Source organism: Epargyreus clarus, unplaced genomic scaffold (genome assembly GCF_041222505.1).
Source record: "Epargyreus clarus isolate Ecla_fem2 unplaced genomic scaffold, WU_Ecla_fem_2.2 ptg000014l, whole genome shotgun sequence".
Taxonomy (NCBI): Eukaryota; Metazoa; Arthropoda; class Insecta; order Lepidoptera; family Hesperiidae; genus Epargyreus; species Epargyreus clarus.
The window spans coordinates 6,225,030-6,239,550 of NW_027332222.1; the positions used below are offsets into that span (position 1 = coordinate 6,225,030).

Below are 14,521 nucleotides of genomic sequence, written 5' to 3' on the forward strand. Positions count from 1 at the left end.
TATTTACTGTCTTTATACCTATATCCTATGTAACTACTTAGGATCTTAGGAAAAATTATGGTCACAGGGTAGTGGTCCATCTATGTTGCATGGTTCCATCATATGATGGTCTTATTATTTTAATTTGCATTGATTATATAATTCATTATTCAAGTCACAAAATGCTATTGCCAGAAATTAAAACTAAATATGTAATAATTTTTCTAAGTGATTCAGTTATTGCAAAGAAACAGTATAATGTATTCCTATGACTCCCATTCTTGCAGCACTATCATACCAGATAATTCAGATATGATGATAGAAATTGTCCTAAACATAATAAAAACTCCAATTTCAAAAAAATTACATACATAATATTTGTGTATTTCAAGGTTTATAATAATAACAATATGTTCAAAATAATATCAGTTTATTTTTAATAAACATATACATAACAGCCTTTTTTATCCAGTCACAGATGGCAAACTCAGTCTGAATTTGTATTTATATGCCTTGGACGGCACTCTCTTGATCATTATGAACCAGAGGCAGATGTTGCAAAAGTATACCAAAGTTAGTAACATAGTTATATGCATCAAGCGGTATAGACGCAGGAAACTTAGCTTCAAACCAACACTGAAACAATTGGATAAGGTACATACATGGAGGAAGTAATGAAATAGACCCAATAAATTGTGTAATCATATTTATATGTCTATAAATTCTCTATATTTATATGCTACAAGCTGATAACCACAAACAAATACACTAAATCATCAAACCAATAATGATTATAGTATCACAGATGCTATATAACTGATATAATGCCAGCATGTATGAGTGGGTAAACTGTAGCGTAAAATGCATTTGTTCAGTCGTTTACTTATCGGTATTATGACAAAACAAATGTATGCACAGACCACCTAAATAATATGACCATTCAATAATATAATTACCACTACAGCCTATGGGCTCCAGATGATATAAGGAAAGTGACAATGCTTACAAAGTACATAGATTAGTAAAGATTACTCACACCTAACAAGAAAATGTACCCAGTTTTGACAATTGAAATAATTGTTTATTACGTAAATTAGTTATTTATTCGTAAATTTTCTCTAAGAATGTTTTTATTTGTCAAGGATTCAAAAAAATAACTTACTAAAATAAGCCGTTTGTGGCTTCATTCAATTTCAAGGCGGCAAAGTATCTTTACTAATCTATGACAAAGTACTACAAATTCTAGCTACTTTTGCTTTTTGACAGAATACATGTAAAAACTCATGAGATGATTAGAAGCCTGAGAACTTACTCCTGATTGGAAAAATCTTCTATATTAGAATTCAATGAATCATTAGATCCAGTAGAATCAGGCAGTATGGAGAAATCTTTATCAAATTGCTCCTGCAAGCAGCATATCCGCTCCATAATGAACAGCAAGAGTATCGCCCAAAAATATTCAAATTCAAACACCATCTCGCTCATTTTTTCCCTTCAACCATAATAATGTGGTAGCCAAATTTCGTTTTGATAGGAGGATTTGTATACACAGGATTGTTAACTGTTGATATGGGCAAGGCGAACGCCGCATCCTGGAAAGGACCCACCATAGAACCGCGGGTCATCCAGCCGAGGTCGCCCCCTTGCCGCGCCTTGTCTTCGCTGTACGCAGCCGCTACATCAGGAAACTTCTGACCGGCTTGCAATTTTTCCAACGCTTCCAGGCATTTTGATTGCTTCTCACACAATATGTGACGCACCTTGACAGCTGTCCCACCTTTTTTTTCTTTCGCTGCTGCCGGTTGTTCTAAATTTGAAATTATCTATTAGAACATTTCATACTACATAATGAATTGATGTTAGAGTTATGCACACGGATAAATATAGAATTTAATCACACTAAGCCATGGATTGAAGGAAGTCAAGTGATAAGATTAACATTATTTTTGGAATTATCCGTTTCTAATTTAACTAACCTTTTGCAGAACCTTTTCCTGCTCCACCGCTTTTTGCGCTTCCTCCTTGTTTACTTGATTTCTCTGGTGCTTTGTTAGGCGGCATTTCTGTATGATTTTTATTTTCGGCAAATTACTATTTAAATAGAAATTTAATTCAATCTGAACATTAACATAACCTGACCTGAGAGAGCTGGAGCCACAATAAAAATAATACAATATTTGATATACAAAAATAAACCGTACAATTAATATGAATAAGGCTGATTTATTTCAAAAGTACTTTCATTCCAAGCCAAATTTCATTTTGACATTTTACGATTGGTGCTGCCAATGTTTTGCCATCAACATTTTTTTCTTGAAAGAACATTATAAATAAACATTAACAGTATAAACAAATAATGATTAATATCATAGCAATTTACAAAACTAAAAATTACATTTCACTATTATCATTATTTGAAGTCAATATTTAATGAATACTGGTGGTAAATCCAAGATTGCCATGCTTATGCTATTTTATTTGGTTTTTTTTACAACAGCTACAACTAGCAATACAAAATTTAAACGTCACATACTTCACATACATCAAACATCAGTCAGATCAGATTTATTGTTTATTTGAGATTAGGCATTATTCCGTGCACAATTTTTGTGCTGTTTTGTGTTTTAGTTAGTGTTTTGTAGCGTAAAATTAGTGGAATCATGTATTTTATAAGTAGACTGTAAATGTGTTGTGAGTGTGGGTCGACCGTGGATGACGTGACTGGAAGCCAGCGACACCTTTTCTTATGTTGATTTGTGGATGATAGATCATATCTCGACATAATGGGGATTATGTACGAGAAGCGGCCTCTAAAGAGGCCTCGTTTGGGTCCTCCAGACGTGTACCCACAGGAACCTCGGCAAAAGGAAGACGAGTTAACGTCTACGAACGTAAAGCAAGGGTTTTCAACGACTCCTCAATCTAGCGATGAGTTTGGCACTGCAAGAAACTTCAACTATTCTGCTTCGAAGGTCAGTTGCATGCACGATACTTTTTATACTTAATCCATTGCATTTTTTGTTGTATGACAGTATAAACATAAAAATTATTACCAGTTCAATTAGTTTCATTACAATCTACATAATTAAAATTGATTGTTTTTAAACTATGGACAATGTTGTACAAACTTCTAATTCAAATCCTGCATCAAATAAATTATACTATAAGAATATGACACCTAAATTTTTCCAGAATAACCTTATGATGAATCACTATGTACATTATTCAGAAATACAGATTACACAGCAAACACTAAAGCACAAGACTAATAAGAAATAACTGCACAATATACCAATGTCCATTACCTTCACAGATAGGGCAGTTCTTCTCAGGGATATTATCCAAAAAGGAAGAGCTCAATACATTGCCTGACTGTGGTAGGAAAAGGCAGCAAGTAAATCCCAAAGACAACTTCTGGCCTGCCACAGCGAGAAGCAAAACACAGATTGAGGCTTGGTTCAAAGATTTAGCAGGTAAGTTATATATACTTTTAATTTACAAATTCAAATCAGTGTGTTTAATATTATCTGTATAAATAAAGAATTTTACCTCTACTCCTCTACTACTACCTTCTACCTCTGAAAATTGTAAGATGTCCCCTATGCATGTTCAACTAATCTGTAATATACCATAAAGGGTGTGTGACATAAATATTAAAAAATCTGATGACTGATGACAAATTTAAATAAAATTAGAGTTACACCTAACAGCCTCCTCTGATCTTTAATGTTACTACCTCACCAACCTTATAAATCTAAGTGAAACTTCTCATATTAGACATCTTCATTACCACTGCCTTCGGAAAAATATTACAGCATTAATCTAATTTTACAAGGCAGGAATAGGTGTGGCAGCCTTCCTGTAACATTTGAAAAACTCACTTATGTCATGTCACCATTAAATATAAATCTATATCTTTTAGGAAGCAAACCTTTAGCACAACTGGCTAAGAAGGCACCCAACTTCAACAAGAAAGAGGAGATATTCACAACATTGACTGAGTTCCAAGTTACAATGCCAAGAGCTGCGTGGTTCATCAAATTAAGTTCCGCCTACACCGTAGCAGTCTCTGAAGCCAAGATAAAGAAGAGACAGCTTCCAGATCCCACAACTGGTAAATATAATGAATATATTGTAAGATGTGTACAACATTTTTTCATTTTAATTTTTAACCTGAATTTTATGTTATGTATGTAACAGACTTTACATACAATAGTTACAAAAATAGGGCTGTAAAATTATTCGTTTAAACATTTACAAACTAAAGTGGTATCTATACTTAATGCCATACTAGAATTCCCTGTTTAGTGTTACAGATACACAGATAGAGTAGTACACAAACAGATCTAGAATTAGATCCAATTGGATATTAAAATTTTTCATAATCTGACATAGTAGGGTCTCTTTGTTCCGTTTTAGACTGATATACAAATTAATAAAATGACATTAACAGAATCCCTGTTAAGTGCATATAATGAAGGTGTAAAGATTTTCTATCCACTGTGTAACTTTTACAGAATGGACATCAACATTAATAAAGTTCCTAAAGGATCAAATTCCAAAACTATCTGAATATTACCAGAGTGCAGTGCCTGGGAATATATCTGATAAAACACCACCTTCTCAGTCAGGTATGTATAATTTTTTAAGTACATAGAATATTTATAATGTTGTATAAAAAGTATGGATCTAGGATGGTTACAGTTACTTCTATTAAGATGCAGTTTTTGTGATTCGATGGAATGATTCGGATTCTGGCTCATTTACCTATGAGGCGAGCATCTCAGACCTCAGGGTTATCAACATGCTTGTTGATAACCCGCATCTTAAATTTTGTAAATATAAAGATTTTGCTTTTTATAAATTAAATTTTTTCAACAAGGGGTCTTATTTCTTGTTTTAAACCATTTATTTACTTTGTAATTAAGAACAGAAATATCAGGAGTATAGAATGATTGGTTTTTATATGTCTTTATGTTAGATTCAATATAAGTTAGCTCAAATATAAGTGATTTTTTTAGGACAAGGCACCCCAAGTCACAACTCATCAGGCAACCCTCCAGGAGGATCTACCCCAAACAGCTTGACAGTGCCCAACTCTATGCACTCACCTGGAAACTCTGGTAGAGTTTTATACATTTTCAAATTTTTAAAGTTTAGCTTTGAATATTCTATTGATTCTAGTATAGTAGAAAATTTTTATAGTAATGTATATATTTAATTAATGAACCAAAGTATATTGGGCTATACTTTGGTTCATGGTGAAGTATAAGAACTGCAACCGTAACAAGTAGCGAATATACAAAGCTAGCCACATACACAAATGGTCACACAGCAAACTCTAATTTCGCTAAATATCTAATAGAATGGGGCCACATTGTGCTAAGGAACCATACAATAATACATAGATGAAAAGGGCTTTAGACTTAGCATATTAAAAGAACTTGAAATTAATAAGAACAATAACAACAGCAGGATTACACTGCTGTGTGAACAAATTATTATGTCCAACTTCCTCTACTTCATATTTTTACCATGACACATATTAGATGCATGGATAAAAGCATAAATTGCAAGCATAGATTTTCACAAAGTATCACCTGTAACTATACTTTTTTTTAAGTTATGTTAAGTAATTTGATACATTATAGCATTAGGTTCCTCAACACCTGGTTCTGGAGACAGCACCGACTGGCGACAGGCTTTGAAGTACTGGAACTACTGCTGTCGCCTCGCCAGATACCTGCTGGACGAAGGTCTGTTAGACAGACATGACTTCCTCACCTGGATCATCGAGCTGCTTGATAAGCGAGCACCTGATGATGGACTGTTAAGGTAAGTTAACACTAAATATTCTACCTATTATACCTTGTTTATTCTATTTGTTCTATAGTAAACAATGCAGAACAGAAAAGGTTAAGGGGACATGAGACCGCGGTTTATATGAGTCGTAATTTATGTACAGGGTTAGTAACGCCGGTTGACTGTTAGTCACCAGATTTTCTAAGTAATAACGTTTGGTTACGGTAAAACAATCAAAATTTCTTTTGTCTAAATACTATCATAGTTAATCGCTAATTCACTACGACATTATTAATGCGCTAAGGACAATTGAGGTAGAACTTGACTGTACAAGCTTATCATGCACCATTCTTATCATTGTATAGCTTGCTGAAACTTGTCAGAGCCCCAATACACATTGGACTATAACTCGTATCTTTTTCTGCCATTCTCCATTATATACTCTTCTAGTCTCCCCGAAATTTAGTTGAACTACATACCAAGCTTCAACTCTCACAGTTGAAAATATTTTTTTTTTAATATAAGATTTAAAAACGAAAAAAAACTATTTTGAACATGTTGATTCTTACCAAGGCATTTCTTCCAGATTGTTCCTACCGCTAGCGTTGCAATACATGTGCGAGTTTGTATGCTGCGAGAGCCTGTCGCGCCGCCTGGCGACCACGTGCGCGAAGAAGGCCGCCGCTATATGTTCAGTACTGTCGGACTCCACGCTGCGCACGCTCAACCAACCCGCTGTGTTCTCTAAGACTGCTGACAGAAGTGGGGGTATGTTAGAGCTGAATGCTGATGCTAAATTTTGCCGCTAGGGGCGCTATCAAAAGCTGCTAGAAATTTATATTGTTTTTATAGGTATTTCTTTATCACTATATTGTGATTAGTAATTAATTATTTGTAACTATTATTTTACCCAAATGTGTACTAAATGGTAAACCTGATGGGCGAAAAAATCGTGGAAGGCCAAAACTCAGGTGGCTAGACGGACTTTAACAGGACATGAAGACTCTGGGCGTGAAGAAATGGAAAGAGAGAGCCAAGAATAGACCAGACTGGAGGAATTTTCTGGACCAGGCCAAGGCCCACGTGTGGCTGTAGCTCCTTAGATGATAATGATGATGAACTAATTATTTGGCCATTTCTACATGCAATTGTATATTCATTGAGTTACCGTCTATAACGCCCAATGTCGTGCGATACTTGTCGCAGTCTCAATATAACTTGCATTGCAAAGTGTTGCATATTGTTTTTACACAAGATTTTTAGCTAAATCATCTTTATACAACCTGTTTACAAGCGCCATTACTTATTACAGAAATGAATGGAGCACCAATGTCACCGGCGCCTGATACGAATGGTGACGTAAAGCCGAACATATCACAAATAAAGCGGTCCGGCACCCCCGCTGACCAGAACCAAGGCACCCCCAATCCAAACCACTCCCTCGGGACACCCAACCCGAACCACTCCTTAGGGACCCCCAATCCTATGGGAACACCTAACCCGTCTCAGCCAATGGACGTGCAAGTTAAGGAAGAGAATTGCTCCCCGCAAAGAGACACCAAAGCAACATTGAACACAGTGATAACGGCGGCGTTGAATCCCGTGCAAGTGGGGTTCGGTGAAATACTCAACTGTGCCTACCATAGAGATGTTATTATACAACTGGCGACGATTTTACAGGTATGTAGCACACTTATAATATGACCATTTAAATTTACTTCTATGCCCAAGGCTATCCAAAGGTCCAATTTGAATGCTAATGGTATAATACTTTACTGGTGAAAAAATTCTAAGGTCAAATACCTTTAATGTTTATCTCATTTACTTATTTGCTTACTAATTTTATGTACTTGTAAAATTACTTTTTTTTATTCAATAAAACAAAGTAGGGCTCTAACATGTGTTTTTATAGTGATAATTAAAAAGTGAATGCGGTTAAATTAATAAAATTGCGCTATTTCAGATCATCTGCATCGAGTGCCCCACGGCGATGGTGTGGTCGGGCTGCGGGTCGTCGTTGCAAGGGTCGCCACTGGACCACCTTCCAGTGCCCCCGTCCTCGCTCCCCATGCCGCACATGGACTCTGCTATCACGGAGGAGCATAGAAAAATGGTTGGTATTTGCCCGATGTACAATTTTGTTATTAAATGTAGACAGGGAATTTAATGTTAACAAGTTTTGTTTATTGAGCTGTTTGTGTGGTAAAATAAAGAAATTTTCTAGCTTATCGTTTCATATACAAATTTTCAACAACATTTTTCTTCTACTACTAATGGATCAGAACACAGGATTAACATTCTGAATGCTCTATACATATTAAAAACAAAAATAATTTGAGTTCTATTAAGGTTTTCAATAATTACTTAGCTTGCAGAATATGTTGAAAAAGAAAAAGAATCATTATAGTAACATTAACATACCACACATATAGCTAGATAGTATATAAAGATATAGATATAGATAGTATATAAAGATAAGATATAGATAGTATATAAAGATATAGATAGTATCATAAATTAGTTTGTTAAGAAATTATCTCCTTTTAGGTGTATGAAGCTGAACAAGAGATTTGTGCCCGAAGTAAAAAAGCTGAAAGCAAATGGTGCACAGATAAATGGCAAACTAGTTCACAAGGTAAGTTCCACTAACTGTAGAATGTTCTATACTCATATAGTATAGATCATTTTGCCAAAATCAATATAAAACACATTATTTAACGCAATTTTAAGTAATCCTTTGTATACACGCTTACATATACATACTTTTTTCTGTATGTGCTCTTAGCTCGTGTACTGGCCGTGCTGGAAGCGCTCGACAGACACTGCTTCGACCGCGTGGACACAAATAATAACCTGGATATGCTCTACAAGGAGGTTTTTGCTAACTGCACACCGCCTTCTAAGGATTCCAATCAAGATCCTAAGGATCCCGTAAGTTTTTTTTTTTTTATAATAATGGAGTAGCAGACAAGCATGCAGTCCACCTGATGGTAAGTGGCTACTGCCGCTCATGGACATCTGTAATCAACCTTAGATAGGATTAGATATTCATACCTGAGGTCGGTCATAGATGCGCCGCTACCCCTGAGGACTAAGCTGGAATGCCTCGGAAAAGTCTGTCTCCCTTACCACACCCTTCAAACCAGAACACAGCAGCGCCTAACACTGCTGTTATTAGGCAGAAATAGGTGTGGCGGTGGTGCCGCCGGAGTCGAATCACAAAGGGTTCTACCACTTTCTAAAGTATAATATACTCTATGATAAAGTATTATAAAGATTGCCTAGTTAACTTGCATGATTTTCTTTATAATCCTTTTATAATATAAACAGCTCATAATATGTAAAAATTGTATTCATAATAACAATTACTCTTCAAAAACTCAATGACTAATTAATAGGGATTTGGAATTAAATCGTAAGTAAAATGACATTGCTATCAACTAATTTAAAATTATAGGATTGGTCTATTAGAATTTTCGGACGGACTGGCTATACTTTTAAGCAGACGGATTTTTGTGTTTATAATAATCTCTAATGTGCGTATTAAATCGAAGTCTACCAATACGCACTTGGCCAGCGCGGTACTCTATAACCCTTCTCATTCTGAGAGGAGATCCGTACCCAGCAGTAATAATTCTCTATTATTATCAAACTTCCCGTTGAGCAAATTAAACCTGCGTCTTAGATATCTAAACTTAACACCACAGACCAATATCTAAATAGGTCTGTGCTTAACACTATGCCACTAACCTCTCTTGCTACAGGAGTGGGCGTGTTCGTACGCGGTGGTGCGCGTGCTGTGCGAGTGGGCGGTGTGCGGCGCGCGCTGGGGCGAGCACCGCGCCATGGCCGCCGCCGCGCTGCTCGACCGCCGCCAGCACCACCACCACCATCACGACCATCAGGGTACGAGTAGCTAGCTGATACGATCACCACTTTACAACATACGACTACTATACTACGCATAATATTATAATGCTAAAGTGTCTTTGTTTGTTACGCTTTCACTGTCTCAACTACTCGACCGATCATTATGAAATTTTGTACACACGTTGTCAGTGGTGCACACGTGTATTGAAGTGTCATACTGATGACTGATGATACACTCACTAAATGAAGTTGTAAAACTACCCCTTAATCACGAGGTTAAGATTAATTCAAGAAACTATGAGACTCTAAACATTTTATTGTAATACTAATTATTGCACCTGTGAGTGTTAGTATCTTGGCAAAAACTAGTGAACTATCAAGTGACACGGCCTCACAGCTGACACTCGCCTTATGTCATTATTGACGTATGCGCTCGAGAAAAATATCCACCTACCCACATACACTACAGCACCCAAACTTGATGCATACAATATAATTGTGCCCCTAAGAAATATAATCATATCATATCATATTTATGTCCCATATAACGTTCTTTATATATTCAACGAATATACTGTCATTGTCAATTTTTTACAGGTTCTGATGATAAGGAATCGATAAGTTCCAGTACTGGAATATACAATGGACCTCCAATATTTCAAAATCTCCTGCTACGATTCCTGGACAATGATGCGCCAGTTTTAGGTAATACATAGTCTGAATATGTTTAATATGATTGCGATGAGTTTTGTTATTAAAATGTCCTTCCAAATTATGACATAATCTTCATATTTTCATACATCAATAATCTCTTTAAAATCCATCTATATAACTATCTTGGTTTTCTGAGAGATTTTGTATGAGTCTTGTTTCAGATGAAAGCCCCAACGCTCCGCCCGGCAACAGGCAACAGTTCGCGAATTTAGTTCATTTGTTCGGCGAACTCATACGTCGAGACGTATTCTCGCATGATGCGTACATGTGCACGTTGATATCAAGAGGTAATATTGTGGTACACATGAAAATGTATAGGAAACTTATTTTTATTGTCGCTCTTTTTTTACTTTTATGTGTCATTTTTTTCGTTATGCATAAGCATTAAAAATTTAAATTGTTTTTTTTTTTCATTTAAATATTTAAGGTTTTTTTTTTGATAGACTAACAATATAAAGTAATATTTATATAAATATGCACAGAAAACATATTAACTTTTCATCTATAAAAAATATCTTGTTTAGTATGTATACATACTATTTTATCAACTTACCTTTTGAAATTAACCATGAATTTAATCCAGTTTGATTCTTAAAAACAACCCTAATGTAATAGTGCAAGCTTGCTTTAATAAATCTTTCTATATTAAAAGGGGATCTAATATCTCCCACGGAACCTGCCTCCACCACGAACCCGGGCAGCAGCCACACGGTGGCGCCGCCAGCGAACAGTACGGGAACTAATCACAACATGGACGATGATATATTCGCTGGTATTGATCTCAAGCCTAAAATGGAGGTTAGTGTAATACCTACTGCTATTTCTTTTCACCCAAAATTGTTTGCCTTTAGCAACATTCTTATTAGCTTTAGGAGCACTAATGGTATAAATAAATGTAAGGTATCATGCATTCCCGCTACAGTCAAGACGACAAAAAATATCATGTTTTAAAGAGTGTTACTAGGCAGACTTATATTCTAAGGCATTTTGGCTGAGACTTTTTTTTTATAATGTAAGAGTAGCAGGCGAGCATGCAGTCCACCTGATGGTAAGTGGCAACTGCCGCCCATGGACATCTGTAATCAACCCCAGATAAGATAAGATATTCCTACCTGAGGTCGGCCACAGATGCGCCGCTACCCCTGAGGACTAAGCTGGAACGCTTCGGAAAAGTCTGTCTCCCTTACCACACCCTTCAAACCGGAACATAGCAGCTTCTAACACTGCTGTTATTAGGTAGAAATAGGTGTGGCGGTGGTGCCGCCGGAGTCGAACCACAAAGGGTTCTACCACCTTCAGAACTTCAGACTTCTGAGGCGAGGCAACATATAATTAGTTGACTTGAGATAAAATGTTAGTTCTGTTTACATTTGGAATCGATGTCCTTTGGTGATATTAACCGTTTACGTTAAGTGGACTATATTTTCGTTTTTACAATTGAAATACTTCTAATGTGTTTTTTGCTTTCTAGGAAAATGTTCGAATGGATTTGGACGATTCAAAAATAGATGATGATCTCGACAAGCTATTGCAGCACATAAAGGAGGACCAGCAGAACTCCATGGATGCACCCGATAGTCCCAAGGATCCCGGAGAATCGTCACACAGGTAATCGTCACCTGTTGTCCATCATAACTTTGTTAAAACTGTAATTAAACGTGATATAAAATTCAATATAAAGTTATGGATAATTATTTAATATTTTGTTGCAGTGTCAATTCGCCAATGATGGGTCCAAGTGGAATGAGTATACCAGGAATGCAATCTATGGGAATGGGACCAATGTCTGTGCCAGGTAATGCAAAACAATTACTATTTAAAGTATACAATATTACAGGTATAATGAATTAGCACAAAAGACGGATATATTGCTAAATACCGGTCCCTTCTTTTGTACGCACGATAGAATAATAATACGTATCGGGACTAGCATGTTAAGACTATCTTCTTCTTTAATTCGTCAGTTTTTGGGTTACAATATACAGGATTACATATATGTATAGTCAAAAGCGCACCAAAAAATTATTATGTTAATTATGGTGTTCTAAATCTATGGTGCTCACATAAGTCATTTATTATTTAGAACACAATTGTTGTTAAGCAGAAAGTTCCGTTTTGCTCAATCTCAAAAAAGCCTCAACCCCACCATTCTTCTAGGCATACGTTCATCGAGCACGGTGCCGGGCGCGAGCAGCTCCACCAGCGGCACCCCGGGCACCGCGTCGCGGCACTACCACTACACGATGCACTTCCCGCTGCCGCCCGCCGAGCCGGAGCACACGCCGCACGACGCCAACCAGCGGCACATCCTGCTGTACGGCGTGGGCCGCCAGCGCGACGACGCCAAGCACGCCGTCAAGAAGATGACCAAGGGTGAGAGAGACATTACACTATTTGACACAATTTTACGGCTCTCTACATAACTTTTATAGTCTACTATAATATACTTTAATTATAGATATCTAATCTTAATGCCTCCGAAAAATGTGAAATTTCTACACTAGACTAACTGTACTAACAATGTTCTTGTTTGAATATACCACATTTCTTAACCATCCTCCGAGCGCAATCCTGTACTTTATTACTGCATAAAATACTTTTAAATAATATCATTTAAGTTTAATAAAAATGAAATTTTACATATGATACAATTTTATTAATAATTATAATTTATTTCTTTACAGAAATTTGCAAACTATTCTCAAAGAAGTTCTCAATAGATGTTGCAGAAGGTGGAAAAATTAAAAAACATTCCAGGAGTGAATTCAACTTTGAAGCTGTTACTCAAAAGTTTCAGGTAAAAAATAGCAATTTTAATCACTTATTAATATGGTATTCATTCATTGTATTTCATATTGGTGTATATGAATATAAGTATAAAGTGCAAAGTTAATAAAAAATATTCAATATAATTCCCTCAAATATAATTTTAAATATCGCAGCCACAACTAACACGATTCAAGCCTGCTGTTACCAATGAGTCTGAACTTGTTGACTACGAAATTTCGAAATACGTCAGTTTTTGTATGCAGTAATTGTAAAATTTCCGTACTTCTTAGGCGATGTCTATGTACGAGCAAGGCGCGGTGTCGTGGGCGGTGGGCGGCGCGGTGTGCGAGGCGCTGGCGGCGTACGCGGCCGGCGCCACCACGTACCTGCCGCAGCCGGACCACGTGGCCTTCGCGCTCGACCTCATGGAGATCGCGCTCAACGTGCACGGCCTCATCGAGACCTGCATCCAGGTGGGCCGCTGCTACCCAGTGCACCGGGCGTGACGATGTACGAGCGAGACGCGGTGTCGTAGGCGGTAGGCGGCGCGCTCGCGTTCAAAGTGCACGGGCTTATAATTATGGAAGGCGTTCGGATAAATAATGAAATTCACGTTTTCGCATATGAACGTCGAAATTAAAATTTTAACAATACCCAAACAATTGCCCGTGTAATAGATCAACCATTAATTACGCTGCTTTACGTGAATAAATTATGCAAAAGTCATATTGCAGAAGAAAATATAATATAATAGTATTTTGTTGACATACTTCGTTCTAAATTGAAATTATAATAGTTCAAATAAAAATGTTTTTCTACTTATTATAATGGATATCCTTAACACAACTTTTCTTTAGACGATTTCGTCGTGAATTGAAGAGTTGACCCAAAATCTATTTCTTACAAAGTTAATATATAAATGTCTAATATAAGATCAATATTTATACAGATCCTCAAAGAGCTGTCAGAAGTGGAGAGCGCGCTGATAACGCGCGGGGCGCTCAGCAGCGGGCTGGCGGCGCCGCGGGCGTACACGTCTGCGTTGGCTTTGTATACCGTTGGTGCGCTGAGGAGATACCACTCGTGTTTGTTGTGTAAGTACTGTAATTTTAAAAATAGGTATTGTAGAAAATGATCGACTAAAATAGAACCACTTGTAGTAGTAGTTTTGTTATTTGGAAGGTATTCAATTTATGACAAATCCTTTGAAAACGTTTGTTTTTTGTGGCGATTAATTTTATGACGAACGTCTCTACATTTGTGTGAATGTCATTTTATTGTATTTTATAAAAATAATAATATTTTCATTTGTGCATGTGGATTTTTTTGTTTATGACAAAGCGTAAAGGGGCAGTTTCTAAAATTTTTCTTAACCCCATAATTTTTA

General features: G+C 36.5%; 2 protein-coding genes across 7 annotated transcripts in view; one reads left to right on the forward strand and one right to left on the reverse strand.

Moving 5' to 3' along the window:
• Window positions 1-392: 392 nt before the first annotated feature.
• LOC140747304 (peptidyl-prolyl cis-trans isomerase NIMA-interacting 4) lies at window positions 393-2,158 on the reverse strand. Of its 2 annotated transcripts, XR_012102861.1 has the most exons (3): window positions 1,956-2,158; window positions 1,292-1,786; window positions 393-615 (listed from the first exon to the last, which is right to left on the reverse strand). XR_012102861.1 is itself a non-coding variant. In XM_073079643.1 (2 exons), exons 1-2 carry the CDS (start codon window positions 2,038-2,040, stop codon window positions 1,461-1,463), a joined length of 411 nt encoding a protein of 136 aa, XP_072935744.1. In that variant the 5' UTR covers window positions 2,041-2,158; the 3' UTR covers window positions 1,236-1,460. The 2 variants fall into 2 exon arrangements, 1 of the variants encoding a protein (XP_072935744.1); XM_073079643.1 differs by lacking the exon at window positions 393-615 and having other exon boundaries at window positions 1,236-1,786.
• A 358-nt stretch (window positions 2,159-2,516) lies between these two features.
• kto (mediator complex subunit kohtalo) overlaps window positions 2,517-14,521 on the forward strand; it is a 34,718-nt gene continuing 22,713 nt past the window's right edge. For 3 of the 5 annotated variants that reach the window (XM_073079632.1, XM_073079635.1, XM_073079636.1), the window contains exons 1-21: window positions 2,517-2,951; window positions 3,293-3,452; window positions 3,902-4,093; window positions 4,497-4,610; window positions 5,001-5,102; window positions 5,631-5,814; window positions 6,368-6,549; window positions 7,094-7,461; window positions 7,745-7,894; window positions 8,329-8,416; window positions 8,567-8,712; window positions 9,546-9,687; window positions 10,249-10,356; window positions 10,527-10,652; window positions 11,018-11,163; window positions 11,837-11,973; window positions 12,078-12,160; window positions 12,523-12,738; window positions 13,050-13,162; window positions 13,425-13,607; window positions 14,084-14,228. In XM_073079632.1, coding sequence (XP_072935733.1) covers window positions 2,763-2,951; window positions 3,293-3,452; window positions 3,902-4,093; window positions 4,497-4,610; window positions 5,001-5,102; window positions 5,631-5,814; window positions 6,368-6,549; window positions 7,094-7,461; window positions 7,745-7,894; window positions 8,329-8,416; window positions 8,567-8,712; window positions 9,546-9,687; window positions 10,249-10,356; window positions 10,527-10,652; window positions 11,018-11,163; window positions 11,837-11,973; window positions 12,078-12,160; window positions 12,523-12,738; window positions 13,050-13,162; window positions 13,425-13,607; window positions 14,084-14,228 — 3,274 coding nt within the window. In that variant the 5' untranslated portion in view covers window positions 2,517-2,762. The remainder of the gene's footprint in view (window positions 2,952-3,292; window positions 3,453-3,901; window positions 4,094-4,496; window positions 4,611-5,000; window positions 5,103-5,630; window positions 5,815-6,367; window positions 6,550-7,093; window positions 7,462-7,744; window positions 7,895-8,328; window positions 8,417-8,566; window positions 8,713-9,545; window positions 9,688-10,248; window positions 10,357-10,526; window positions 10,653-11,017; window positions 11,164-11,836; window positions 11,974-12,077; window positions 12,161-12,522; window positions 12,739-13,049; window positions 13,163-13,424; window positions 13,608-14,083; window positions 14,229-14,521) is intronic. The other 2 variants (XM_073079634.1, XM_073079637.1) reach the window with 1 other exon arrangement.

Coding starts and splice junctions, on each gene's coding strand:
- LOC140747304 (XM_073079643.1), bottom strand. CDS start 2,040: ATGCCGCCTAACAAAGCACCAGAGAAATCAAGTAAACAAGGAGGAAGC. Junction 1,787..1,955: donor AGGAAAAGGTTCTGCAAAAG/GTTAGTTAAATT, acceptor TTTCAAATTTAG/AACAACCGGCAGCAGCGAAA.